This window comes from Aspergillus ochraceoroseus (assembly GCF_002846915.1).
Source record: "Aspergillus ochraceoroseus IBT 24754 chromosome Unknown P175scaffold_1, whole genome shotgun sequence".
Lineage (NCBI taxonomy): Eukaryota > Fungi > Ascomycota > Eurotiomycetes > Eurotiales > Aspergillaceae > Aspergillus > Aspergillus ochraceoroseus.
The window spans coordinates 5,273,696-5,300,407 of NW_024468476.1; the positions used below are offsets into that span (position 1 = coordinate 5,273,696).

The window sequence follows — 26,712 nt, forward strand, 5'->3', positions numbered from 1 at the left end:
ATTCTATTATAACTAATAATTCTTAATTATAAATCTTATATTTTCTCTCTACCTTAATTAATTTCCTTAAATAAAAGACTATAAATTACTAAGTAGTATGCTATATCTTTATAAACTAGATACTATTATATTATATTAGAATTCCTATAATTATAAACTCTAATATATTAGTTACTAGAAATATCTTATTCTCTAGATTAAAATACTATAATATAAGTAATCTAGAAAATACCTACTTTAGTATCTTAAAGGTACTTTAACTATTCTCTATTATCTTAAAGGGGCTACTCTTTCTCCTCTTTACTATTCCCTTTAATATATTATTTAGTAGGGCAGTAATCTTAGAATACTAGTAGATAAATCTTTAGAAGTATCTTATAAATCTTAAGAATATTTAAATATTATAGAATAAGTATAGTTCTAGCTAGTTACTTATAATATATACCTACTTAAGATCTATTTAGATTCCTTTAATTCCTATAATAAAGCTAAAGAAGTATACTTTCTCCTAGTAAAAGCTATACTTTAAAAGTTTTATATAAAGATTATACTTTTAAAAATATAATAATATTTTACTAATATAGTACTTGTACTCTTCCTTTATTTATAAGTAAATTAGGATATTATTTAAATATATTATATAAAATTTATCTAGAATCTTCTTTATTATTTTATTAATATATACTTAAAAGGTAGCTAGGATATTATATAACTTAAAAGATATAACTAGATATTTATAGTATCTATATCTTATATAAAATACTATCTTCTACTTATTATTCTAATAAATATAGATCTAGTAATAAATATCTTATAAATCTAGTTTAATAAATTATTTAGCCCTAACTAGTTAGTCTATTAATTTATTAATTTATAGGAGAGAATATTAATTCTTAATAATAATTATATTTAGGCCCTTATAATTTATATAAAATTATAGTAACTTATTAGCTTTTTATATAAAAAATACTAGCACGCCTGCTATATTTATTAAGGGCCAGATCTATTCTTTTTCTAATATTTAATTAATATACTTCCTTAAGATTACTAACTCTATTCTTAATATATTATATAGCTAGCTTATTAATAGTATTATACTAGTAACTAATAATATATTATAACTAGCTTTTTTAAAGAAGAGTACCTCTATCTTTTTTTTTAAGAATACTAATTTCTATTCTTTATAATATTTAAAGAAAGTCCTTATTATACTACTATTATTATATAATTAGCTTAAGACTAGTATAGTAATTCCTTACCTTATTATACTCTTAAATTACTTAAGTAACTTAATCTTAATTTTTAGCTTTTTTTCTTAGTAGTACTAGGTATTCACTGCCAAGGAGATATTAAGATTAACTAGACTTAGCTAATTATATCTTAAAATTAGTTAATATTCTTTTTCTTCTAAATCTATTATATAATATTCTATATTAAATTCTCTAGTTTTATTAAGACTATCTATAATTTAGCTCTTTATCTAGAATCTCGCGTAGTATAATATTATTAAGCTATTAATAAAATATATAAGTTACTCTATCTTTATCTTATTAAGGTTTATTCCCTCTTTAGCTAAGAAATAATAAAAAATAAAGTCCTTATTTACTCTAGTATCTATAAATATCCTTATTATAACCTATTTCTTGCCTACTAGGATAATTATAGTAGCTAGAAGGGATCCTATTAGTACCTCTTTATCCTATTAGAGTACTAGGGATTCTAAAGTATTTAATTATTATTAATCCTAGTTCTTTAATTCTCCTACCCCTTTAGTACCTTTTCTATACTAGGGGTATTTCCTTGTAATATAATTAATTTAATTATACTAGTAGTACTAGCCTTCCTTTTATTAATTTTAGTAGTTCTACTACTCCTCCTTTAACTCTTTCTACTAGAATTTATTTAGTTAGGGATTTATTACTTTATTATTATTTTTTTTTCTCTTTCTTAAGTTATTCTTTAATATATAAGATTCTAGAAGTTAGTTTAATTATACTTTATTTAATCTTTCCTATTTTTCTTATTTCTAAAATTTCTTGTACCTTACCTCTAGTTTAGTAACTTTAGCTAGACTTTATAGTATTATTATATCCTACTAGATTTCCTTACGCAATTTAGGCTAGGCTATTTAGATAGCTAGTTAGTAGAGAAATCCTTTAAGATTAGCTTTAATTATTAAGATAAACTTCTTTATCTAGGTTATTAAGATTTATATACTCTATTATAGTCCTTATCTTATATATAGGAGCTAGTAAGCTACTATTTACCTATAGTCTCTCTCTAGTTCTAGGAAGTTCTACAGGAATTTAATAAACTTTATATAAATAAATTCTTTAGAATTTACTCTATACTTAGAATATTATATTTATTTTATATTATCTTTTAGATAACCTATAGTATAGTAAACCTTTATTATATTACTCTTATAAAGTTTCCCCTATAACCTAAAATAATCTTAGAGATCTTCCAGGAAGATACTAAGTTTCTTTAAGTTTTATACCTTAAAGAACTTAAGTTCAGGTACTTTCTTCCTACCTATTTATATAACTTGCACCATATATTAGGCCATGTACTATAGTTTATTATCTTCTATTAATTTAATAGGTTAGTACTAGAGAGTTACTAGTATTATTAAATCTTTCTTAATAATAATTTCTAGAACTATAGTTATAGATTCTATAGAGTTTAGATCTACTACCCCTTAGGAAGAGGAGCAGGTAATCCTTCTTATACTTATTATATTACTTTACTTAGTTAAGAAAGCACTTTGAATTATAAGTATCTTACTAGTAAGGTACTTAAGTATAAGTAGTATTAGTAGAGAAAGCAAAGCTATACAAAGTATAAGAATAATAGGAAGGTATTAGAAATAATAAAATAAAGTACTTACCTCTTAATACTTCAGGAGTTATTATATTACTATTTATATTACCTAGTTAAGTTACTAGCACAGTGCAGGCGACTCGAATGTTGCTGTTCTCCTGATTACCCTTGGTTACTGGGCATGTGGTTCGGCATGTGGTTCGGCATGTGGTTGCATGTCACGTGGTCGCCGTGACATCTAGTCTATAGTTTAAGATCTATTTAAATGATTGATTGAAAGTTTAAAGATAAAAAAACAATTCTAGAATGATTTTATGAACATCAAAAACAAAAAGAAAAAAAAAAAAGAAGAGCCGAACGCGGGGGTCGAACCCGCAACCTTGAGATTAAGAGTCTCACGCTCTACCGATTGAGCTAGCCCGGCTGGGCTATGAGTAAGGGCTGGCTAAAGAGGATTTTGTAGTACACTGATATAAGGAGAGTCCTTGGACACAAGAAAAAAGATCCCTATTGCTATCCCCATGATAGCGAGACAACCACGAAACGATTCCCTTCTGCTATACGAAACAGACAAAGGAAGCTATATCCAAGGCACTATAGGAGGTTCTTTGTATACTTCCGAATCGACCAATCAGGTTGGATGCGAAGAAATCACCAGGGACCATGTTTCACAGCGACCCGTTGACTAGGAACCAAGCCACCACCACCACGATAACAAAGGTTGAGGACGATCTTCAAAGAAGAAGGCGTTAAATCTATTGGCCTGTCCATGGGATCATCCTGCCACAGCTTGGCGGTTGGGCTGAGTAGAGTAAACAAAGAACTGGCACTCCCATTAATATATCATCGTGCCTCCGTAGGGCATCGCTCTTCTTCCTCGTCTTCCTCTTCCTCCTCTTCTTCCATACTGCCTTTTGACCTTGAGACATCTCCTGAAACCCAACTCGCACAAGATGGTTCATTTCCAGACCACCACTGCAGCTCTCTTCTTCGCGTTTCTCGCCGCCCTGGCTGATGACACCACCCTCAGTACCGATATCGTGGGGTGCACCGACCTGGGCTGTCCCACGCATCCCTGGGACTCGTGCACCGTCGCGGACAATACCTACGTCGGGGTTGGTTTAACCCGCATCGCAGATGTCCCGGATGCCCTGGATGGCATCTCCTTGGTGAAGGGAGTCAACATCTCTTTGCCTGGTCCTGGTGGGGTTGGAGACCCCGTAACCAGCCAGACTCGGCCATACAACTCCGTCTATTATCTCGGAACCCCCAGAGACCTGGACGTGGGTTCTGTATCTGGCTGTGCTGTTGTATTCAACGATCCCCCTTCTCGCACTTTCGTTTCGGGAGATCTCAACAGCACCGGGATCCAAGAGGGCTCGGGAACCTGTCCCGACGTGATTGAACAGAGCTGCATCGCCAAGCTCACCGAACAAGCCCAGAATGTGAACTACAGCGGCTCCGGAGCTTGCTCGGCGCTGGAGAGACAGCTCCGATCCCATGCGCCAGACGAATGCAGCGATTTTGCTGGCGCTGGGAACGGACTCGGCAACTTTACCGTCGCCTCGCTCGGGGGCCTGTCGAGCATCAGCGGCTCCCAGAACTCTACCTCCGACTGCTGGCCTATTTTACCCAAGTCCGATAACCTCGCGCAGTTTGCCCGGGACACAGCGATGGTAAGTCACTCTGATCCCTTAACCCCGGCCCTTTTCTTTTCTTTTCTTTCTTATTACTGTACTAACCCACTCAGGGTGGCTACACCGCCACCGCAGACCTGACGGAGGTCTACAAGATCACGCCCATTCTGACAGTCTTTACTGCTGGGAACGGCAGTCTGGTGAACAACACCTCGGCACAGCTCACCTGTCTCAAGATCGTGACCACCCTGAATCCAAATGCCCCGGGGGTCGCCCAAGGCGCCGCTCCGCTCTCTACATCCAATCTGGTTGGGGTGAGCGCGGCCGCCCTCGCCACAGTCATGTTCACGGTGTTGTAGATGGCGACCACGATACGAAGTGTATGTGTATGTGCATATGATGAAATTATGGCCCTTACATTTTCAGACTTTTTTTTTTTATTTATTTCCGTATCAATTACTGGTTCAGTTTGTTTTTTCATTTCAAACTATAGAGGGATGTCCTGTACATTAGTTATCATCACGTATTGCCGCTCCGCTCGGGATTGGCGTGGATGCTTGGCTTGGCTTGGCAAAGGCGGGGGAAATTCCGGTCTTGGCAAATATTCAATCCCGCTCGAGAGGAATACATAGCTGCTAGCATAATAGAAGGAAGTCGAAGAACATGTATCCAATATCTCTTTCTCCCAAGCAAAGCATGAAAGAAAGAAAAAAAAAAAAAAAAAAAAAAAAAAAAAAAAAAACCCCACTAATGTCCAATATTCAGCGCCGCCCCCGCAAGAGGAAAAACCGACCGGGCTAAATGCATCCAGCTCCATTTCACCACCAACCTCCTTGCCTCTTCCACCGTCGCCACATCCGGCATTGTCCTGCTCGCAGCCTCCAGCTGAAACAGCAAGCTATTCGTCGGGCTCATGAAGACCCAGGTGAACGGAACCATCATGACCGTGGCGATTCCCGCGAGCGCCGCTGTTCTCCAGGGCTTCTTGCAGGCTTTCCGGCTCGCCGCGATATACCCGTAGAGAAGGGAGGTGGCGACGCTTAGGGTGGGCAGGGTGAGATGGCCGTAGTGGAACATGCGCACCCATTGGTGGAAGAGCTGGGGCGGGTGCGTGGTGGTGTCGAGGAGCACTGGGACAGCCATGGCGGAGAGGGCTGTCATTGCGCCTGCATATGGACGTATTTGTTAGTGCTAGGAGTCCAGGGTACGGGTACAGGTAGCGGCTGGCTGGGTAGTTTACCTGATAAAAAGGACCCCGAGATCATGGCCATGGCGACCAGGGGAGAGGACGGAGAAGCCATCGGACTAGAACAAGGCTGAAGGGACACAACACTAAACAGACTGTGGATACTGTTAGACTTTTCCCACATGGCTGATTATCTTGGGTAGAAACTCTGCTACATAAACTCGGACTTGGTTTTTTTTTTTTTTTACGTGGAATAAGACAGGTAAGTAAGTCAGTGTAGATAGATAGATAGATAGACAAAACTCCTCGGGGTCTAGATCGATGTCCGGATAACGCCCGGATGCCGAGTGAGTGTGAGGAGGAGATGCTGATATTGCAATCTCTCGTCTCGTTATACGGTCATATCAATCAACCCATGTAGGCAGGCTTATGGTCAGAGCGCGTCACTCAAACCCCTCGTTGAACCCGTCCACCACAACACCGCGGTCAATAAACTGCGAGATCCATCCAATGGTCACCCTGCATGAAAGTCAGCCGCCCAATCGAACCACGCCCCCCTCGTCCATTCCCAAGCACCGGGGGAAAGAATCCTCACTGGCTCCGCTTGGTGTCTGCAAACCGCTCATGGTCCCCAACCAAATGCTGCTGGTAGTAGGGATCCTCCTTGATCTTCTTGTAATCCTCTATGCTACGGAACACAACCTGGCTGAAGCAGTCGTAGTCGGCAAGGTTGGCCATCTGCGGGTCCATGATTTGGTACATGAGCTGGCGCGTAGAAGTTGGATTGTGGATCTTCGAACCCCGTTAGTTGATTGCATTTGGGCCGTATGTGGTAAGCCTGTCAGAACACACCTGCGTCCAGCGGAGAATCCCATACTTGACCATCAGGTCCTGCGTGAGCGGCGCGGAAATCTCCGTCATATGGCGTCTGTAGGCCTCTTCGCTCATCCCGGGCTTACGGTATCCCAGGATAGTAATGCAGAGGAGCTGGCCTTTCGTAGACTCGGTCTCTTGGGGAGGGTCAGGAAGAATAGAAGAAGAAGAAGAAGACATTCCCGGGATGGATGCTGGAATATTTGAAAAAAAAAAAAAAAAAATAGAGTATCGAAGATTGCGTTACTCAAGAATCTTGGGAGCTTTGTGGAATCAGAACGCAGAGACCAGGATAGAGCCCGCATAATATACACACCGTGGAGGATGAACCCCGACGCAACTATCCAGGGGTAGCTAGCTAGGCACCGGAGAGCGAAATCAGAATCCACCGATGCTGTAGATCTGTTTCTGAGACTTTTTTTTTTTTTTTTTTTTGCTTGGATTGTGATGAGTAGCGAATGGAAACCAAAGCGACTCGCAAACGCAGAACCAATACATAGAGAAAGGAATAGGAAAAGTATAGTTCAGGATATGTTCAATTTAACTCAATGTCTATGTGGAAGAAAATCACAAGCTCTAACTTACGGAGTATACTCAAACGACAACTGGAATAACAGATATAGAATAAGCAAGACCAGCGACTTCTTCCCGCCTCCCTTCTCCCCTAGTTGTAGTACTCCATCAACCAACTTCTCAAATCACCAATAGTCGGGTACTCCAAAAACAGACTTCCTGTGACAGTAACTCCTAGCTCCTCACGGAATTTCTCCGAAATCACCAAGCTCATCAAACTGTCGATTCCCAGGTTCGCAAAGGAAGCGTCATCTGAAAGATCCGACAGCTCAAGAGACGCTTCGTTTGCAATCAGCACAAGTGCCTTGGCGGACACACTGTTATCTTCTCCGGCGGAAGAGGCACTGGCCGGGTTACTGGACGAAGCTGGAACAGGAGGGGCAGATACTGGCGCAGGAGGAGCCGAGGTTGCGGGTTGTGCGATGGCTTGCGGGTTTGGCACTGCCTGAGGGGCCGAAGCAGGACTCACAGGCGCTGCAGGCAGCACTGCAGGGCCCGCAGAAGCTGTAGTATGGGATACAGCTCCTGCTTCCTCGGGAGCCGTGAAGAAGCGGCTCAGAAGGATGCGCGGATACCGGCGAAATTTAATCCCACCACACATACCCATAATGACACCGTCCTGCATAATATAGACATCCCCAAGATAAACAGAAGGATCCTCCTCAGTGGGGATCATCTTGACGTACGACCGGTACTTTGCCCCTGCGACAAGCGGTTTAGCGAATCGTAGGGAACTCCAGCCAGGCGTGACGCAGTAATCGGATTTGGTATCGATGGCATCAGAGACGTTCATCACGAAGCCGGCCAGGTGAGCAACACTATCGATGAAGTAGGGGGGGATTGTCCAGTTGCCGCTCTTCTCCATGGTCAGCTTAACGTCAGCGAAAGCTTCCAACCCATTCAGCACGACAGATTGCATGCCGCGATATTTCTCCGCGTAGTCGACGAGATTGTTTGCGAAAAGAAGGTAGGCCATGTTGTGGCTAAAACGGTTGGCGGTGCCCTCTTCGGCAAGGCGCTCAAGGGCCTCAATGCGTCCCTGGACAAGGTGGGCATGAGGGATCCAGGTCTTGAGCCACTCGGACGAATCCCCGTAGTAAATGTTAGCACTCGCAAAAGGCTCATCGACTGTGCCGTCATTGAGCACATTCTGCCATGTAAGATCCGCCACGCCCGAGTTGATATCTGTGGTAGAGATGGTGACTCTGATATATTGTGGCTTCTTGGTATTCTTTTGCGCAACGAGCCCTTTCAGAACGACGAGATTGGCCATGTTCATCTCAGCAGGCTTGTTGCTTTTGACAAGATTTTTGTGCAGATACTCTCCAAGTGTGAAGGCAATATCCGCATGAATAGACTAGTATATTTCACGTTAAAAAAAAAAAAAAAAAACACTGAAATGAGATCCTGTTAGACAACGTACCGAGGTAACGACACCGCACCCATTCATCTTGTGTCCATGCGCAGCTGAAAGGAAATCCGGCTGCATCATATCGGACTGCATCACTACATGTCCTGCAGGACCACAGAAGCTTTCCTCAAGGACATGCTGGACAGTCGAAGTTTTCAGACTGGATTGCACTGCAGGTACCGCCTGCAGAGCCTTTAAACCCTTCTCCTCATCGTAGAAAGTGTTGCCCTTGGTAAGAATCCAGTCGCCGTTATACTGTAGCCAGTAGTTTTTGTCATTCCAGGCGTAGGTGGGAAGATCAAGGAGGCGAAGCCCCGACTCGAATGGGCGCTGGTATTCATTCCAATCAATCGCTATACCAGCACCGTGCAAGGCGGAGAGACTTTGCGACAAGGTCACCCAGTTGTCTTCTCCTCTCCTCAATGAAGCCACGCTCACGTTGACTGAGGAAAGAGTAGCATTAACAAAACCCATGCAAACAGGATGAGGCCCAATCTCGACCCAGGCGGTTTCCTCGTCAATCGTGGAGAAGCTCTGAGCCGTTTCAAGGGCAGCGAGGAAGTTGACTGCTTCTCGAGTGGCGCGACGCATGTATTTCGCATTGATCGTCTTAGCGTCAAAGATAACCTTGCCCAGCAAGGGTGAGATAATAGGCATATTAGGTGCACGGAATAGTGCGCCGCTTTCGGCAGCTTCCTCGAAGTCATCGAGAATCGCGTCGGTTTGGGAGGAGTGAAACGCAAAGGTCACGTCCAGGGTGGTGCATCGGTAGCCATCAGACTGCAAGAGCTTGGATACGTTCTCAATCTCCGCTTGCGAGCCGCTCAGCACGGTCTCTTTGGGCCCATTGATGCAAGCGATCTCATACGCGTTCCCTTCCAAACATTTCTCAATGTCGGCTAAAGGAGCACGTACGGCGAGCATCTTATGGCTACCGACTTGACATTTTTCCTCCAGCAGTTGAGCTCTCCGTCCAACTAACCAGAGGGCATCGCTAGCTGACAGCACGCCGGCAACGTGGAAGGCTGCGTACTCGCCCAGGCTGTGTCCGATAACAGCGTTAGGTTTAACGCCCAATGACATCCAATATTTCGCAAGTGCAATCTCAACCGATACAAGAGCTAGCTGGGTAACCACGGGGGAGTGAGCATGGTCTTTCGGGAAACTACCATCAATGGCTGGAATAAACGAAGGGAAACCTTGCCCCTGAGCCAGGGCATCCAGATGCAGGATTTGGGACCTGAAGTAGGGACAGCTGTGGAATAGCTCCAGATCCATAGATTTAAAGGAGGCGCCTTGGCCGGTAAACGCGAAGGTTACCTGAGGAGGGTTGGTCAACGAAATGGGCTTGTGTCCATCCACAGCTTCGAGATAAGAGGTGAGCTTCTTCTTCACTTGATTGATATCAGTTGCAGCAACTGATGCACGGTGATTGTGATGGTACCGCCGGGCAGTGGTGGTGTACGATAGGTTCGCCAAAGACGTGTCTGGGTTGGCTTCCAAATACGTGATCAGACGCTCCAAGTTTCCTTTCAATGAAACTTTGCTCTTTGCCGACACATTGACAACATGAGCTGCGCGGGGGTCGACAAAATCAGTCGTTCTGAGGGGTGGTTCTTCCAGGCAGATCGTAGTGTTTCCGCCAGCTGCGCTGAAGTTATTCACCACCGCATATCGGGTCTTCCCCTCCTCCCGCAGCCAGGGCACTGCCTGGTACGGAATATGGAGATTTCTCTTATCCAGATCTTTCGGGAACATGGGGTTTAAACTATTTTTGATACCGACATGAGGCGGGATTAAGCCCTTTTGGTACATGAGAAGTACCTTCAAAAGAGCCGTCACTCCTGCTACAGATTCTCCGTGTCCGACATTGCTCTTGACGGCGCCGATATGGAGTGGCTGTTTGGCGTTGCGTCGCTTGGTGATCGGGGCAAAGACATCTGTAACGGAGGTGATCTCTACGGAATCACCAGCCTGGGTGCCGGTACCATGCATTTCCACGAAGCTAACGTCAAGAGGATCAACGCCAGCAGAGTTCATGACCTGGCGGTACAGGTAGGCTTGAGCTCCGGCATGGGGGTGCGTGATTGAGATGGCCTCTGCGGAGTGATTTGTGCCGGCAGCGAGGATTACACCCAGGATGTTATCGTTGTCGGCTTCAGCATCCTCTAGGCGCTTGATGACAACTGATCCGATGCCATCTGCACGACAGTATCCGTCCGCATTGACATCCCAGGTCTTGCATGCACCAGGAGTCTTGGAGAGGAAATGGCCGTTACCAAGACCAGCAAAACCATCACAGTTGGTCAGAATATTCATACCCCCAGCCACAACCATGTCAGTATCACCGTTCCAAAGGGAGGTACAGGCCGCCTAAATGGGAGTGAATTAGCTAACGGTATCGGCAGGTTCATCATACCATGGTACTTGCCTGGATAGTTGCCAAACTGGAAGAGCAGGCAGTATCGCAACTGAAACTTGGCCCCGCAAATTTGAAGAAGTAATTAATACGTCCAGGGCCGAAGGCACGACAGCCTCCTGGAATGAAATAAGTACCGACTTCTTGGCCGGCATTGACTTCACGGTAGTCATCACTGGTCTGTCCATAGAATGTCCCGATGCGATGGAGGTTCGTAGACGCTGTGCGATTTGCTACATAACCGGCCCGCTCCAGCGCCTCATATGCTGTCACAATGGCCAGGCGCTGCATTGGATCCGTCTGCTGTGCCTCGCGGGGAGACATGTTGAAAAAGGGGGCATCAAACAAGCCCGGTTCATCAATAAAACAACCGTAAGGAGTATTGGTTGTGTTCATCCTCTTGCCCGTAGGATCGTAATGCGTATCAATGTCGAACCTATCAGCAGGGACCTTTCTGGAGACATCAAGGCCCTGCTCAAGCAGTTCCCAGAACTTTTCTGTGTCTGTTGCACCGCCAGGCATCCGGCAGGACATGCCGATAATCGCAAGCTTTGACTGCTTTGGACCTCTAGGGTCTTGTTGTTTCTTGGAATTCAGTACCCACGGGATAATCTCCTCCGTTGAGACTTCAAATCCCTGCAGTTTCGAGATTACAGTAGCCCGTAACTCGTTGATGGGGACGGAGTTCCGAAACACCTGGATCTCACAGTTGGTGGCAGACGTCGAATATGCCTGGTCCACTACAGCCTGGATGACGTTATCCCACAGAATAGGCTGTGTCAAAAGCTCCTCGACAATATTTTCAAACAGGTCTTTAGCTGTTGAAGCTATAAACTGTTGCCCAGTGGAAGTCTGGAAAATAGGAATGGTTGGCGAACATCTTGCATCCAGCGCCTCGATCGAACTTGTTCCGACGATTTCCTTGACATGCTTGAGGCTGTAGATGTGTTTGGCATGGCAGAGACCCCCAAAGACCGGCAAACTAACAACCTTGTGGCGACGGAAGAACTCAGACAGCCTCAGAATACGCTTGATTCTGGAAGGGGGGCCACTGATTGTGACGGAAGACTGGCCCCATGCGCTCATAAAGATCTTACTGGGCACCGGAGTTTTCTACCCAAGAATGAGTATCAGGCACGATGCGTAACCACAGATGAACCAGCTTACCTCTCTAGCGTGAATTTCATCAAGCTCTGCCTGAACATCTTCCGGTCTGGCCCCCGGGACAACCGAGGCCCAAGTATCTGGGGAGCCTGATACATCGCGCGGCTCAAGGTTTTGAGAGATGTCATCCACCAACACCCCAAGACGGAAGGCAATCCGCACTACCTCAGCACCAGTGGAGGGAATATCTGCCAGTGTGGAGCTTAGAGCAACTGAAGCTGCTGCTAGTATACCCATACCTAAACCCGAGAGGTATGTCGGTGACGAATGTAGGTCAAACCGGTCCGGATGGGTTTCGTAATATCTGGGGACATTAGTTCAGAAGCATTAGAGCATATTGAATAGGTTCACAGTCTTAATTCATACCCAATAAGAGTTCCAATCTCCAGAACACAGAGGAGTACTCCCTCAATAGAGCCACATAGAGGGCCCTTGCGAAGATCCGGATAATCCACGAGGTTCAACACAGTCTCAAAAGCCGGCATGAGCGCCTTCAAGGACATCGATATCTGCCGTACTTCATCACGCAGAGCTAGGGTAGCCTCTTCGATAAATCTAGCAAGTAAGGGATGCTGTCTGTCCTTGCTGTGATTGTGTAGGTGGCGGTAGAGGTCTTGGAGGTCATCCTTGGGGAATTCATTGCTGAAGTACAGGAGCTTCATCTTGGAGTATTCCTCCTGTGAGTCCGAGGGAGGAGTGTAAATAGACATCCTGGAAGAAGAAGTCTCGAGAAACTAGAGGATGCAAGAGGAAGTAAACGAAAGTAGGATGGATTCTAATGCGGACGGACTGAGAACGACTTGCTGCAGCAGGGCGACCTTTATTGGCAGCACAACCCCCCTCCCAACTTCCTTCGCTAGATTCGGAGAATTTGACTTCAGCGGCATTCGGTAATGCCTATTCTTACTCCAGAAATCGGACACCATGATTTCCCCGGTCGGGGTCTACTTGATGTGCGCGCTGACGGAGTGGCCGTTCGCAATTCCGAGGGACACATGTGGTGATGGTAAAGGGGGGGGGGGGGGGAGTTTTTTTTGAATCCGAAGTCTCTGTTGTCCTTTTTCTTCTGAGGACTATTCTACTCTTGTGGCTTCTTCTCCCATAACTTTCAGTCACCTTGGGTACACACTGCTTCGAATCCGGACACAACAATGGCCCAGCCGGAGCAGCACAAAGGCGGATACAAGCAAATCAACAAAGCTCTGAATGTGTGTGCCTTTGATGCCTACCTATCTGCTCAGCTGAAGAACCTCCCGCATCTGCAAGATGTTGAGCAGCTCAGCCCTAGAGTCCTACGAGTGTTGGGACAGAATGCTGGAAAGGTAAGGGCTTTTTCAAGCCTCCTGCTGCCCGAGTCTCCACGCGCTGATATCAAGATTATCAGTTCACGCTGCAGGGAACAAACACCTACATTGTTGGGACCGGGTCACACAGACTGATCATCGATACTGGTCAGGGGGTTCCGGAATGGGCAGACCTCTTGGACACTACCCTCAATGACCATTCGATCTCGTTATCGCACGTCCTTCTCACTCACTGGCATGGAGACCATACCGGGGGAGTTCCGGATCTTATTCGCCTGTATCCTAACCTTACGGAGGCTATTTACAAGAATTCTCCCGGTAGTGACCAGCAACCCATCAACGATGATCAAGTATTCCGGGTGGAAGGTGCTTCTATCCGGGCAGTCCACGGCCCTGGCCACTCCCACGACCATATGTGCTTCATCCTTGAGGAGGAAAATGCCATGTTCACGGGCGATAACATTCTGGGCCACGGAACCAGTGCTGTTGAAGAGCTGGGGATCTATATGGATACTCTCCGGAAACTCAAGTCTTACAACTGTTCCATCGGCTATCCTGCCCACGGCGATGTGATCTCTAACCTGCCCACAAAAATAGCGGGAGAGCTCGCGCAGAAGATGAGACGCGAAAAGCAAGTCCTCATGACTCTCAACCGCTTGAGGAAAGAGTCAAATAGTACAGGTCAAGGAAAGAAGCCAAGCGTGACCGTCAAGGAATTGGTGGTGCTGATGCACGGCGATTACCTAGACGAGGAGATGCGAAAGATGGCCCTGGAGCCTTTTATTCAGGAGGTTTTGCAGAAGCTTGCGGAAGATGGCAAAGTTGCCTTTGAGATGCGAGGGGGAGTAAAACGGTGGTTTGGGATTGAAGTGCTCTAATGGACGGCGCATCAACGTAGAGAATGAGGCTGAAGAGGTTAGAAACAAAGACCTTCAACCAGGAACAATGGGATTGTATTGTCTTTCAACACAACCGTATATGATAACTTCAAAGATTCTCAATCTCTACAATGGCCTTTTGACCATGAAAGTTGTATTCTATACTTAATGGACAATCCACTGCACTGCACCTGGTAATCCCCCTGCAGTAGCTTAAGAGCCTGCGTTGGCACGATGTGAAGATGGTCAATTTCCCATTGCTAATTACGACAACAAGGGGCTTCAAGTCTCCTCTGATTTGGAGGCTCCCTTCCAGGCTGTTCCAGAGGATCCATATTTGGCGAGCTTCTGCGAATTCCCTGCCGCTGGGGGTCAGGTTGCCTTTCTGGATAGAATTTCGGGCTCCGACAGGGAATAGATGAGACCGGGGGGGGGGGGAAGGCAGATTTTACCTAAAAGAACTAGGAAGATATCAACCCCGTTGGCGGCATGATTGGTTTGTTGACACTCTATTCCGATGCTTCGGGTCCATAGAGGGCAGGATTTCTCCGAGTAACTAGGGCTGCTCGGTCACTCCGAACGCAGTAGCACGAAACTTCCCGGGAAAGACGGCCTTTTCCCTAATTCAGATGTACGGAGGAGGCCAAGAATCCACCGGCAGGACCATCTAGGGTGGATCAGTCAAAGTGGAAAATACTTGCCTGGATGAAGCTGAACACGACGACGGTATCAAGATTCAACCCAAGCCAATTGCATGCTCCCACATTTGGAATTTGGCTAGCTGGATTCCCTTGTGCAGTGTCAGCCTATCAGCACTTCCATCCGCAGGTCGGGAGCTAAATACTCTTGTCTCTTGATTGGCCTGATGTCCGTTATGCTTGATCAATCTACCTCGGCCAGCCATGTAACAAGTGCTGTCGATCCGCTTGGAGTCACCACATGCTGTACCACCTATCCAAAGGATGAATTAAGTGGATGGTCTGAGCGCCTGAAGGATTTTCAGATTCCAGTCACCAACGCTAGGATTTCACTGATCCCAGGAGAAGCGTTCTACTAGGTTCTGTCGGAGAATCCTGGTGGTGTCGGACTCCGGGACATTGGAGGGATAATAGCAGCTCCGTCCTCATCTATAAGCCTCTTAACTCTGCTGATACGGACAGCGATCTACCCGGAAGCTGAAATTCTGACGGGCGATACAAGATAGCTGTGATAATGCTCGCTTTTAGTCCAGCCGAGGTAGAACTATCGGGTTCGCATTAGCCTGAACGTGTCTGAGCAAGCGCTACCATTAGGACCGTTCAGGCTGGCATTTTCATAGTACAGTCCATTGCATCGTCTACTGCATAATTGTAAATTCTGAGCCGTTTGTGGTATGTGAGATATTGGATCCAAAACGCCTGTACTTACGAATCCGATGATTACTGGAGACATGCAGTCACCTAGGCACTCTGGAAACTAAGAATGCATGCAAACTTCTTCCTGCATTCTGTCTGACAGGATTAGGTACATCCAGAAGGATTATTATGCATAGTAAAAGGAGAGAGATTGGGAGCCAATCCTTCCTCATATCCATCATTCTTTGACAGCCTGGAGGAGTAAATCTAGCTCGCCAAATGTAGGCTTACATGTGTACTGTGAATCCTAGCCAATTCGATAAAATAATTTCAATTTTTAGCTGTAAGAAAAGATTATCTTATGCCTGAAACTCACTTCACATGCCCTATGAATGATAATTGACGCTGTTAAGACTATTCCCCCCGCTTTTTAAGCCAGAAGTACAAGCCCTCGCTTTCCTCTACAGATCTCAAAAAAAAAAACAAAAGAAAAGAAAAGAAAGGAAAGGAAAAACTTCCCCAGTTGAATCCTTTCTATATTTTCCTCATCTTTCTATGTATCGAGTTCCCATGTCCGCCGTGTGTCCTCCAGTTTCATCTCAAACTACTCAGCTGCCAACGCATGGGATGATCAAACTACGAGGCAGCTGCCACGCTTGTGCCGTCTCCAAGCTCAAATGCAGCCAGGACAAACCAACCTGTGTGCGCTGTGCAAAGAGAGGAACAGCGTGTCAGTATCTGGCTAGCAAGCGTGCAGGCCGCAAGCATGGCAGTCGGGCAAGCAGCGTAAGGAACCCTCTGAGGACGAACCGCAATGCAGACCCCGCCGGACGAGACGGCGGAGGGGATGTTCTAGCGGCTCCAATGCAGTTTATGCAGTATGCTCTCCAGCAGGACCGCAATCTCGAAGGTCTTCAGGAGCAGGACGATCCGAAATCGACTTGTCATGACAGCTTGTCCAGTGCCAAATCGTCCTCCGCTCCCACAGCCTCCGTCACTAGTCCATTGAGCTTCCCTGTCGATTTAGACAGCTTTCTGGGGTCGCCTATGTCCTTGTCGCTGCTTGATGGACCGGAGCCACAGTATTTCGGAGCTTCTGAAATCGATATCCGGGATTTTGGTCGGTTCTTCGATCCGGATTCGTGTTTGATATCAGACAATCTGCACGCTGCGGCTCATGATGAGCGGCGTGTCACCAAACCTCCTACGCCGGATGCTCTGATCCCTCCTCCCAGTGGGTTTTTTTCTGATTCCGATACGTTTGCCCAACGGTTCCAGAATTCCCCCAAATCCGATGCGTCTTACCTGCAGTGCTTTTGTCTAGTCCGCTCGCTAGGAGTGCTGAAGGATCTCTTCCCTACTTCCTTAGAGGGTTGCACGACTGCCAGCCTAGACGATCAGGAGAGCGCCAATCAAATTCCGACCATCCAGGAAGTAATCACCAAGAACGAGCAAGCCATCTGGGAAATTAGTCAGCTCTTGGAATGTGACTGCTCACAGGACGGCTACATACTCATGGTGCTGACTTTAGCGGCGCTGAAGGTGCTGGCTTGGTACAGGGCTGCAGCAGCGCAGGACCCGCCGCTATTCGAGGACCGTCAGCACTGGGGCAGACGACCACCCCCAGAGCAGGTAGTACGAGCCCCCGCTGTGATCCGAAATTATCACGTAGATGGCGAAGATCAGGGACGGATGGCTGCACAACTAGTTCTGAGTGAACTACACGGGGTGCAGCGATTGGTAAACACCCTCTACCAACGTCTCAAGGAACAGGGAATGCGAGATGTTCAGCTTGCCACCCCAGAAGATATTACCGCAGAGGGACGCGATTTCTTGTCAGAGAGAGCAGATCCCTCGCCTGTGCCCGTCAGCCTCTTAGATAGATTGGCGACAGACCTTCGAACCGGTCTACGCAGCCTGTCTGCCGAGATAGTCGGTGCACTCCGTCGGGGCTGATTGTCAGCCTACCTAGGAGCAAAGCCACCTTTATACCAAACAACGCTTCGTCCTGAGCAATAATTGTGTTTTCTTTTAGAAAGCAGGTTTGCGCTGCCATCGGGTGTTTGTGTCAAGCTACTTGATTGCCTACCTGCCTGCCTGTATGCCGTTGGCTTTGAAACTCAAGCAATCTGACACATGTGCATCGAGTCTATGTTACGTATCAGTAGACGACCTAGGGAGTAAGACAAACATATTTCTGATTGTGCTTTTGAACATGGAGCTGCGCCACACAAGCCTGCTGCTGTCAGAGGGAGAGTCTTCTGCTCATCCCGGGGCATTCGGTCCATTTCGTCTCCGTCATCATGCATAAGAACATCTTGGTAACCGTCCAGTAAGCATAGGAGAGTCTAGAGACTGTACCGGTGCTCGTAAGCTTCCTTAAATGTACGAAATTTAGCCATAGTTTACTCTCTCTCTCTCTCTGTTTGAATAACTCATAACCCTATCTATCAACGTTTTAAATCACGATACAGTGCTGCAAGGGCCTGGTCCAGACTTCGAGACCGACAGAATGGCAGATTTTATCGTGAACACTACCAGCGATGGACAAGAATTCGACCCAGAGCGATGGAAAAACGTCACGCAGAATGGAGAAGCTGGCGAGTCAAGACTTCCAGAACGGCACCCTGAAACCGGCATCAACGTGCTAGTCGTGGGCGCTGGGATGGGCGGGCTGATGACCACGTTAGAGTGCTGGAGAAAGGGGCACAACATCATTGGCATCCTCGAGAGAAATGACGGACCTGTCTATTCAGGTACTGACTTACGTAGTCTTCTTGGACTATGTCCGAAAGCGAATCGAATGCTAACCGCCGTCACCCAGGAGACATTATCGTCATGCAGCCCTCTGCCATCTCAGTGATCCGCCATTGGCCGGATATGTGCCGCGACATGGAAGAAGACCAAGTGAACGCGAGCGTGAGCTACGAGACCCACGACGGAAGGCACATCTACGGTCCGACGGTGCCCTCGTTCAACGACCCCGAGCACATCGCCACGCGTCAAGGATCACCATACGTGGCTCCCGCGCAGATCCGGCGGAAATTCTACCGCATGCTCCTGCGGCAAGTTGCCAGACTAGGCTTTCGAGTGGAATACGGCAAGCCGGTCCGGGACTACTTCGAGGACCGGGTCTCTGGAAGCGGCGGCGTGGTGCTCGAGAACGGCGAAATCCGCCTGGCGGACATCGTGGTCGCAGCGGACGGGCTCAAGTCTAGCTCGGACATCCTCATTACAGGCGAACCCCGGCCCACCAAGTCCAGCGGGCTCTCGATCTACCGCACTGCGTATCCCAAGGAGCTCGCGATGAAAGACGAGTGCGTGCGCGAGCGCTGGGGCCGCTCCCCGCCCACCTGGGAGTACTGGCTGGGGCCAGATATGTACCTGGGGGTCTTTGTCGGGACGGACATCATCTCGTGGGGGTTCACGCCGCGCGATACCGACGGAGCCCCCACCGAATCCTGGGAGCCGGACACGAACCCCGAAGACGTGGTCAAGGCAATGTTGCGCGTTCCGGGGTGGGATGCGGCCGTGCTAGCCCTAGTGAGGAGCGCGCCGGCGGGGGCCGTCGTGCATTGGCCACTCCTCTGGCGCGATTTACGCCGCGAGTGGACTTCGCCCGCCGGCCATGTGGTCCAGGTAGGTGATAGCGCACATAGCTTTATCCCAACGTCCGGCAACGGTGGGTCGCAGGCCCTGGAGGATGCCATCACGCTCGCGACATGTCTGCAGCTTGCGGGTGGAGTGCGCAATGCCCCGCTGGCCACGAAAGTGTACAATCTCCTCCGGTTTGAGCGCGTGAGCTGTGCGCAGAAGATGTCCTTTGTCAATTCGCAGCTGAAGACCGCCACGGACTGGGACGCTATCTGGAAGGATCCGTCCAAGATCCGCACGCGGTTCCCCAGCTGGATCTTTCAGCATGACCCGGAGTCGTATGCATATGAGAAGTATGGCCAGGCCTTTGCGCATTTAGTGGCCGGGGCTGGGTTTACGAATACCAACTTTCCCCCAGGCCACAACTTCCGTCCTTGGACAATCGAAGAAGTATATCGGGATCTCAAGGAGGGGAAACGAGTGGAGGATCTCTTGGATGGAGATTGGTCTTGATGCTTTTGTAGATTCCCTGTGAAATAAGCGTTATTATAAGCGTAATTATAACTAGAGGATGAGTGTGAAATCAAGGCGGATATTCTATCTATACCCCGTTGCTTTGAGTCCAATTCCAGCAGTCCAGCTTACTGCAACTAACCGGATTCTTTATTTTTTTCAGTTTCTACCAGCCTGTGTAGCTCTTGACTTTCCTTTCTGATATCTAGCCAGTTTTGAACCAGATATTACTAGACTCTGGAGCTGCAAGACCTGCGAGACCTGCAGAACTGCAGAACTGCAAGACCAGTGCAGATTCCAATTTAACCAGCTGCAATATTAATCGAAATCGCTCTCCGTCTCTGAGCCAAGATCGGTCAGTTCTCCCACGGAATGGAATGGAATGGTTTCTGACTGCAGCCATTCTGTCACCCTCCGACCATTCGGGCACCGTAAGGTTGAATCCTTCTTATAGAACCCTGCAGGGGTATAAGTCATCGTCATGTATGCTTCTATAAATATGTCATGTCACACGGTTGGTTCACGTTCTTCCCCTCAATTCCTCTCACTGAAATCTCTCTCACACTCCCGGGAACAAGCTGCAAGAGACGACGAAGAAGAAATGGCACACATCCCTTATCGTCTTGACGGCAAGGTCGCCCTGGTCACCGGCTCAGGCCGTGGCATTGGTGCAGCGATGGCGACAGAGTTGGGCCGCTGCGGAGCCAAGGTTGTCGTGAACTATGCCAACTCTCGCGAATGCGCCGATAAGCTCGTGAAAGAGATTGAAGCTCTAGGCACTGAAGCTGTCGCGCTGCAGGCAAATATACGCAACGTGTCTGAGATCGTCAAGCTGATGGACGAAGCTGTCGCCCATTTTGGTGGTCTGGATATTGTCTGCAGCAACGCTGGCGTGGTGAGCTTTGGTCATTTGGGTGATGTTACCGAAGTAGATAATACCCCCCCCCCCCCCAAATCCCATATATGAAAATAACAGCCTTGAAGCAAGTGGACTAACGTAAGAACAGGAAGAGTTTGACCGAGTCTTCAGCCTCAACACCCGGGCCCAGTTCTTTGTCGCCCGCGAAGCATACCGGCACCTCAACGACGGTGGCCGCATCATTCTCATGTCCTCGAACACAGCCAAGGAGTTCAGCGTTCCTCGTCACGCCGTGTATTCTGGTTCCAAAGGCGCAATCGAGTCCTTTGTACGCGTGATGGCCAAGGACTGCGGGCATCGGAAGATCACCGTCAACGCAGTGGCTCCGGGTGGAACCGTGACCGATATGTTTCACGACGTCGCGAAACATTACATCCCCAACGGCGAGAAGTACTCTGAACAGGAGCTGCAGGAGATGGCAGCGCATGCATCGCCCCTGGTGCGGAACGGATTTCCGGTGGATATCGCGCGCGTAGTGTGCTTCCTCGCAAGCCGGGAGGGAGAATGGATTAATGGGAAGATCTTGACTGTGGATGGCGGAGCTGCTTGAATGGATGAGCCATAGTATGTATCGCCGTGTTTTTTTTTTTTTTTTTTTCTTTTCTTTTTAGAATACATAAACGGGGGACAAAGAAACCAAGATTTGCTTCCTTGGATGTCATGTCATGTTCATCTACAGTTTGCTTGAATCGGGCTCCGAACGTATGTCGGAGATAAATCAATTCAGTTCAGATCCAAATCCCCCTTATAAAAGTGTCGTTTGCATCTCTGTATAATCGGTTCTTTTCGAGTGATCAATTGGCTCTCCCGTACCGGGCCAGCGTTGTCGAAAAAGATCATATCATCATGGCTCTCCAGCCTACCTTTCACGGTAAACCCTACTTACTTACCCTTGAAGTTCCTTTCCAAACTCATGATTCGACAGATATCATCGGCTGCGAAAGCGTCCTCTTCGAATGGGCCGAGAGCTACGATAGTAAAGACTGGGAACGGCTCCAGAAATGCATCGCTCCCTCGCTGCGCGTGAGCATCCCCAACGGCCCCTCCGGACTTGCAATTAACTTGAGCGAATTCCAGATCGACTACAGAGAGTTCATCGACAAGTTCTGGGAACAAATCCCAGCGGCCGACTTTGTGGCCATGGCTTCCGACCCTCATTTCCTCGGGAACCCGCGCCTCAAGACCCAGCACTTTATTGGGATGACAAAATGGGAGAAACTCAGCGAAACAAAGATACTGGGTCACCATCAGATGCGAGTCGCGCACCAAAAGTATGCCGATGACGAGATGAAGGAGGTTCTTGCGAAAGGACACACACATGGCTCGGGGACGATGACTTACTGCCGGGTAGATGGCGTGTGGTTATTTGCAGGGATCGAGCCACACCTGCGATGGACGGAGTTTGGCGGAGAGGGCATCTTCGAGAGTGAGGGGAAAGAGAAGAGTAACGGGGGTGCTTGATGACGCTTTTGGCTTATGCGCTCAGTTCCTCCAAGTATGAAGTCGATTTATACTACGGTCTATGTAGTGGACGCATGGCTTGTTTTTGAGATAGATCCAAAACCACGGAAGATTAGGGTTAGCTCAACCCAGTGCTTCGGTTAAGAGACCCTCAACCTACGTTCCAACGAGAAAAGTCATCTGGAGGAATCGAGATAAGTTTTTATCGTTGCTTTTTTCCAATATCCGGTCAGCAACGGTTAACTGCAATCGGCGTAATCACAGACGTCCAAGCGTATGCATCTCGGGTCATTTCGCAAGACTGTGTCGGAGTTTCGAACGGCCGACGTGATCCCTCTTATATCTTAAGATTTAAATCATTCCGGTCATGTTATTGTTAAATGATCCTTTCAGCGCGATATGTAAGTGATGATGTAAGGTCGGTACCCTGTAGTTAACTGATCCCTCGAAGCTGGCCTAAACCGTAGCCCAATATACCCCCATTTGGCTGACCTCTTCTGCGCCGAATTTATAGAGCTGGATCTCTTCTGCATAATAAGCGGGGTACTGTATTCCGAGTCGTCTGCCTCTGTGTTTCTTTTTTTTTTTCTTTCTTTCTTGTCTTTTCTTTTCTTTTGGTGGGTTGCCAAAGCCTGGGTCCGTGGAAAAGACCAAGAGAGCTTTCCTGCTTCAATCTACCTCCATTTGGTCGGGAATTCAACATGGCCACGATGTCCCAGCTTGAGGCTTACACCAGCGAACTCGCTGCCGCTGTCAAGGCACTGAGCACCCACTGCGAGGACTTCAATTGCAGCCGTGCTCAGTTCGTGATTCCCTTAGACGCACCCAGTGAAGCCCACCGGGCTCAACAATCCGCGTTGGCAACCATTGCCAGATTGCAAACCATACTTGCGGGCCCTGCAGACTTTCTTCACCATCTTGCGGTTCAGAATCAGCTTCTTGCCTGTCTCCACTGGCTCGGAGAGTTCCAAGTGCTGGCTTGTATTCCCATCAAGGGCAGTGTCCCTATCAAAGATGTAGCTGACCTCGCGGGGGTCCCCGAGGTACACCTCTCGCGTGTGGTTCGAATGATGACCACAGCAGGGTTTCTTCAGGAGCCACAGCCTGGAACTGTTGCGCACAGTGCGCTCTCCGCGCCGTTCGTTACCAAACCAGCGTACCTCGATGTTTCCATGTTTCTTGCGGGCACTGCTGCCCCTGCCGCTCTGCAAATGGCCACTGCGACGCAGCGGTTCGGACCCTCCGTCCGTCCCAACGAAACCGCGTATAATCTTGCCTTCAACACATCCACCTCCTTAGCGACTCTGTGCGAGCAGCAACCAAAGCTACAGCGGCAGTGGCCCGCCTTTCTGCGCTATGGAACGAGCGACACGGAGAGCTGCGTGACCGACCTCCTCGCGCGGATGGACCAGCTCCATCGCGGGAACATATCTGTTGTCGTTGAGGTCCGGTATACCCTACGTTCCCCAGTTCATCGGATAATGTCTAACGGATCGCAGGTTGGCGCTACATCAACCGACCGCGCAGTAGCCCTTGCAAACCTTTACCCTTCCGTTCACTTCATCGTCCAAATGATACCCCCGTCGTCCGGCTGGATATCCCCAATCCGCCCCCCAACGCCCTGCTCCAGGCACGACGACCCGCGGCAACTCAGCGCAAACTCTGCCCATACCGGCAGTACTCTCGGGACCTCAAATCCCACAGGCCACGCCGCGGGGGTTTCCGTGCAGCAACGCGCCCCCGCCACACCGCAGCTCGTCTCCGACGCGGCAGTCTATATCTTAAACCTGCCATCCCCGTCCCCCTCTACCTCCTTTAGCTCGCTCTTCGGCCGCATTATGGCGGAGCTGCGCGCCCACCTCGATATCCTCCGGGCGAATCCGGCCGCAACGCTCGTCCTCATCCCCCGACTCCTCCCGGAAACAGGCACCGTGAACCCGGAAGTCGAGGCCAGTGCGCGACTGCGGGATCTGTCGCTCTTGCAACTCGCCAACGAGCGAGAACTGGAACTGGCCGAGTTGCTGAATATGCTCCACAGCGTGAGCGACAATATGGGTCGTCTCGTGGTCGTCAACAAGCTTCAGTCAAGAGACAGTGTAGCGATTGTATTAGAGGTGCGGTACCAGACCTATAACCGGTAGCTTAATTGCTTGTATATATATATATATATATGGCAGTAAACCAGATTACCAGTAATAAACCCCAACTATATACCAGAGTAACTTTAGACTTGTACTTGAAATACAAACTCATATCCAGGCTTCTTAAGAGGTACATAGAGTCAATTCCTGTTGGAGTGCTGCACTCAGTGAATGCAACCAGCACCACCATAAAGCAGCATCACCATAAAGAAGAAGATAGCAACACGTGACTACTCTGGGTATTTAAGGCCACTATTTCCTTCTAGATCTCCATGCTTCCTCCAAGCATCTCTCTATCTCCTAGTTAGACCTAAATTAAATTTATTTTGGTTAACTTTCTACTGTCATAGTTTGACAACCTTTATCAGGTTATAAGCCCTCCTTAAGGTTCTATTTTATACTTTATAAACCTTTAAAACTCTTATTATACTCCTATACCCCTGTATAGTAATCTACTCCCTGATTAGAAAGAGATCCTGGCAGAAATATTACCTACTATTATTGTATTATACCACCTGTACTACTATTATATTACTCTACCTAGGTAATAGTATATGGAAAATCTCTATAATTTAATTAAAATAGTAACTAAATCTACCCCTAGTAGATATCCTAATATCCCTAACTTATTATACCTATTTTTGATAGTTACTACCCTATTTATTAATAACTAAAATCAAGTAATAAAGTTAAAGAATAGTATATTTAACTTGAGCCTGATAATAGTGTTAAAAAATAATTTAAAATTCAAAATTTAGGCTTTATTTATATAAATAAAGCTAAGACTTTATAAGATAGATAAGCTTTTTAAAAGTAATATTTCTAGACTATAATTTAATAATTCTAAGTATAAATTATAAGAACTTCTTTTATAAATAGTAGCTAGTTAAATACTATATTTAATAAATAAGAAACTAGTTGTCACGGAGGGCAGGCAGGCAGTAGGTGTAGTTAACAACAGGATATATATTCAGGCTACCTGCGTATAGGTGCAATAGGTAGGGGTTAGGTTAGGATAAGGACATAGCTCGAAGAGCTATAACAAGATTAGGGGTAACATAGCTTAAATACAGGAGTAGAAGTAAATAATTAGGGCAGAATCTAACTAGATAGGTATATAACTATACCATAATAGTATCCCCTCTCTTAGGCTAAGCTCTAGTAAAGTATTCTTAAGGTCTAGGCTTTCTAGAATAGTAGTAATAATAGGTAGCAATATATTTAGTAGTATTCTCTAGGTAGCTAGCAGGAACTTTAATAATAATAGGGTATCTAACCTATTTAATAGTATATTTTAAATACAGGTAGCTACTTTAGCTATAGTAGTCCTAGTAGGAGTTAACTACTTCCTTAACCTCCTATTTCTTAATACTATTAACTTTAACATGTAGGGGTTTAGTTTCCTCTTATCTAGATAATAGGTCTTTAGTAGTTAAGTATAATAATTTAATATAAAATACTAGATATATTTTTATACTCTTAGGCAGGTCTAGTTTATAAATATAAGGGCTAATAACCCTTCTAATAAAGAAAGGGCCTAGGTTTTTCTAATCTAATTTTTTTTAGGGGTACAGGGTTATAATATTCTTAGTATTTAACTAGATTAATTAGTCCTTAATATAGTATTTAATAGGGTAGTATTTCTAGTTAGTATAATATTTATAGCAGGCTTAAGTAATAATTATAATAGTATAATAATATTTTTATATCTACTTTATAATTAAGGTAAATTAATAAATATTATAAATTTATAAGTAATAATTAGGTAGGATAGGCTTAAATCTTATATAAAGGTTAAAATTATATAAAGTAAAGAATAAGGAGTATCTAGTAGTTTTAAAATTAATATTATTAGTAGTAAATTCTACTATAAGTAGCTATTTAGCCTAATTATCTTATAAATAATTAATATAAATTTATAAATATTATTCTAAAATAATATTTATATATTTAGTTTATTTATTAGTCTTAGGATAATAAGTAATAAATAGGAGTAATCTTATTTTTAGAATATAGTTTAAATATATCTAGAATATTAATATAAATTAGGGTCTTTAATTAAATATAATAAATTTAAGAAATCTATAAAATCTTTAAATATAATCTTAAAATAGGTAGGTAGCTCTCTTAATATTATAGGTATTATTATAGGAAATATAATATTAAAACTTTATTAATTAGTTAACTACTATTATAATAATATTAAAGCCTAAATTTTAGAGTAAATATATAATAAAATTAATAAATATATTTTTTTAGGGATTCTTAAGTATAAGTAAGGAATAAAATATATCTTAATACCTATCTTAGTAAGGTATAGATTATTTATAAGTATAGTAGTTATAAATCTATTATTTTATAAATTATAATATTCTAGGCTAGTAATATAATTATAATAATAATTTATAAATTTTTAATTTATCTTAATAACTAGTAACTATATTCTTATAATATTTATATATTAATTCTACTTTTAATTTTT

The 26,712-nt window shown here is 45.9% G+C and overlaps 9 protein-coding genes and 1 non-coding gene across 10 annotated transcripts; 7 read left to right on the forward strand and 3 right to left on the reverse strand.

Moving 5' to 3' along the window:
* Window positions 1–3,174: 3,174 nt before the first annotated feature.
* P175DRAFT_0t13 lies at window positions 3,175–3,247 on the reverse strand. The gene has a single exon. It is a non-coding gene; the product is annotated as a tRNA-Lys (tRNA).
* Window positions 3,248–3,776: 529 nt separating this feature from the next.
* P175DRAFT_0514151 (uncharacterized protein) lies at window positions 3,777–4,819 on the forward strand (the record flags this gene model as incomplete). Its single annotated transcript, XM_040898792.1, has 3 exons — window positions 3,777–3,817; window positions 3,854–4,499; window positions 4,574–4,819. 3 exons carry the CDS (start codon window positions 3,777–3,779, stop codon window positions 4,817–4,819), a joined length of 933 nt encoding a protein of 310 aa, XP_040756818.1.
* A 388-nt stretch (window positions 4,820–5,207) lies between these two features.
* P175DRAFT_0539852 (uncharacterized protein) lies at window positions 5,208–6,908 on the reverse strand (the record flags this gene model as incomplete). Its single annotated transcript, XM_040900340.1, has 5 exons — window positions 6,499–6,908; window positions 6,242–6,438; window positions 6,094–6,165; window positions 5,701–5,810; window positions 5,208–5,626 (listed from the first exon to the last, which is right to left on the reverse strand). Exons 1-5 carry the CDS (start codon window positions 6,697–6,699, stop codon window positions 5,208–5,210), a joined length of 999 nt encoding a protein of 332 aa, XP_040756819.1. The 5' UTR covers window positions 6,700–6,908.
* A 194-nt stretch (window positions 6,909–7,102) lies between these two features.
* tpcC (non-reducing polyketide synthase tpcC) lies at window positions 7,103–12,796 on the reverse strand (the record flags this gene model as incomplete). Its single annotated transcript, XM_040895139.1, has 5 exons — window positions 7,103–8,449; window positions 8,516–10,876; window positions 10,923–12,035; window positions 12,090–12,390; window positions 12,453–12,796. The coding sequence occupies 5 exons, from the start codon at window positions 12,794–12,796 to the stop codon at window positions 7,184–7,186; spliced, it is 5,385 nt and encodes a 1,794-aa protein (XP_040756820.1). The 3' UTR covers window positions 7,103–7,183.
* A 441-nt stretch (window positions 12,797–13,237) lies between these two features.
* Window positions 13,238–14,268, forward strand: tpcB (metallo-beta-lactamase type thioesterase tpcB; the record flags this gene model as incomplete). Its single annotated transcript, XM_040898229.1, has 2 exons — window positions 13,238–13,408; window positions 13,483–14,268. The coding sequence occupies 2 exons, from the start codon at window positions 13,238–13,240 to the stop codon at window positions 14,266–14,268; spliced, it is 957 nt and encodes a 318-aa protein (XP_040756821.1).
* A 1,961-nt stretch (window positions 14,269–16,229) lies between these two features.
* Window positions 16,230–17,558, forward strand: P175DRAFT_0472735 (uncharacterized protein; the record flags this gene model as incomplete). The annotated part of the gene is made up of 1 exon (XM_040895140.1): window positions 16,230–17,558. The coding sequence occupies one exon, from the start codon at window positions 16,230–16,232 to the stop codon at window positions 17,556–17,558; it is 1,329 nt and encodes a 442-aa protein (XP_040756822.1).
* Window positions 17,559–17,782: 224 nt separating this feature from the next.
* Window positions 17,783–19,777, forward strand: P175DRAFT_0539870 (FAD-dependent oxidoreductase). The gene is made up of 2 exons (XM_040900341.1): window positions 17,783–18,358; window positions 18,427–19,777. Exons 1-2 carry the CDS (start codon window positions 18,115–18,117, stop codon window positions 19,707–19,709), a joined length of 1,527 nt encoding a protein of 508 aa, XP_040756823.1. The 5' UTR covers window positions 17,783–18,114; the 3' UTR covers window positions 19,710–19,777.
* Window positions 19,778–20,310: 533 nt separating this feature from the next.
* Window positions 20,311–21,178, forward strand: P175DRAFT_0506893 (SDR family oxidoreductase; the record flags this gene model as incomplete). The annotated part of the gene is made up of 2 exons (XM_040898230.1): window positions 20,311–20,637; window positions 20,717–21,178. The coding sequence occupies 2 exons, from the start codon at window positions 20,311–20,313 to the stop codon at window positions 21,176–21,178; spliced, it is 789 nt and encodes a 262-aa protein (XP_040756824.1).
* Window positions 21,179–21,474: 296 nt separating this feature from the next.
* arp1 (scytalone dehydratase arp1) lies at window positions 21,475–22,089 on the forward strand (the record flags this gene model as incomplete). The annotated part of the gene is made up of 2 exons (XM_040893234.1): window positions 21,475–21,651; window positions 21,706–22,089. The coding sequence occupies 2 exons, from the start codon at window positions 21,475–21,477 to the stop codon at window positions 22,087–22,089; spliced, it is 561 nt and encodes a 186-aa protein (XP_040756825.1).
* A 701-nt stretch (window positions 22,090–22,790) lies between these two features.
* Window positions 22,791–24,230, forward strand: tpcD (trypacidin cluster transcriptional coactivator tpcD; the record flags this gene model as incomplete). The annotated part of the gene is made up of 2 exons (XM_040893194.1): window positions 22,791–23,534; window positions 23,589–24,230. The coding sequence occupies 2 exons, from the start codon at window positions 22,791–22,793 to the stop codon at window positions 24,228–24,230; spliced, it is 1,386 nt and encodes a 461-aa protein (XP_040756826.1).
* Window positions 24,231–26,712: the final 2,482 nt, after the last annotated feature.

Bases quoted from the DNA above. Each gene is read 5' to 3' on its own strand.
- P175DRAFT_0539870 (XM_040900341.1), top strand. From the start codon at position 18,115: ATGGCAGATTTTATCGTGAACACTACCAGCGATGGACAAGAATTCGAC. The intron at 18,359-18,426 runs GTACTGACTTAC...GCCGTCACCCAG, and splicing joins TGACGGACCTGTCTATTCAG to GAGACATTATCGTCATGCAG.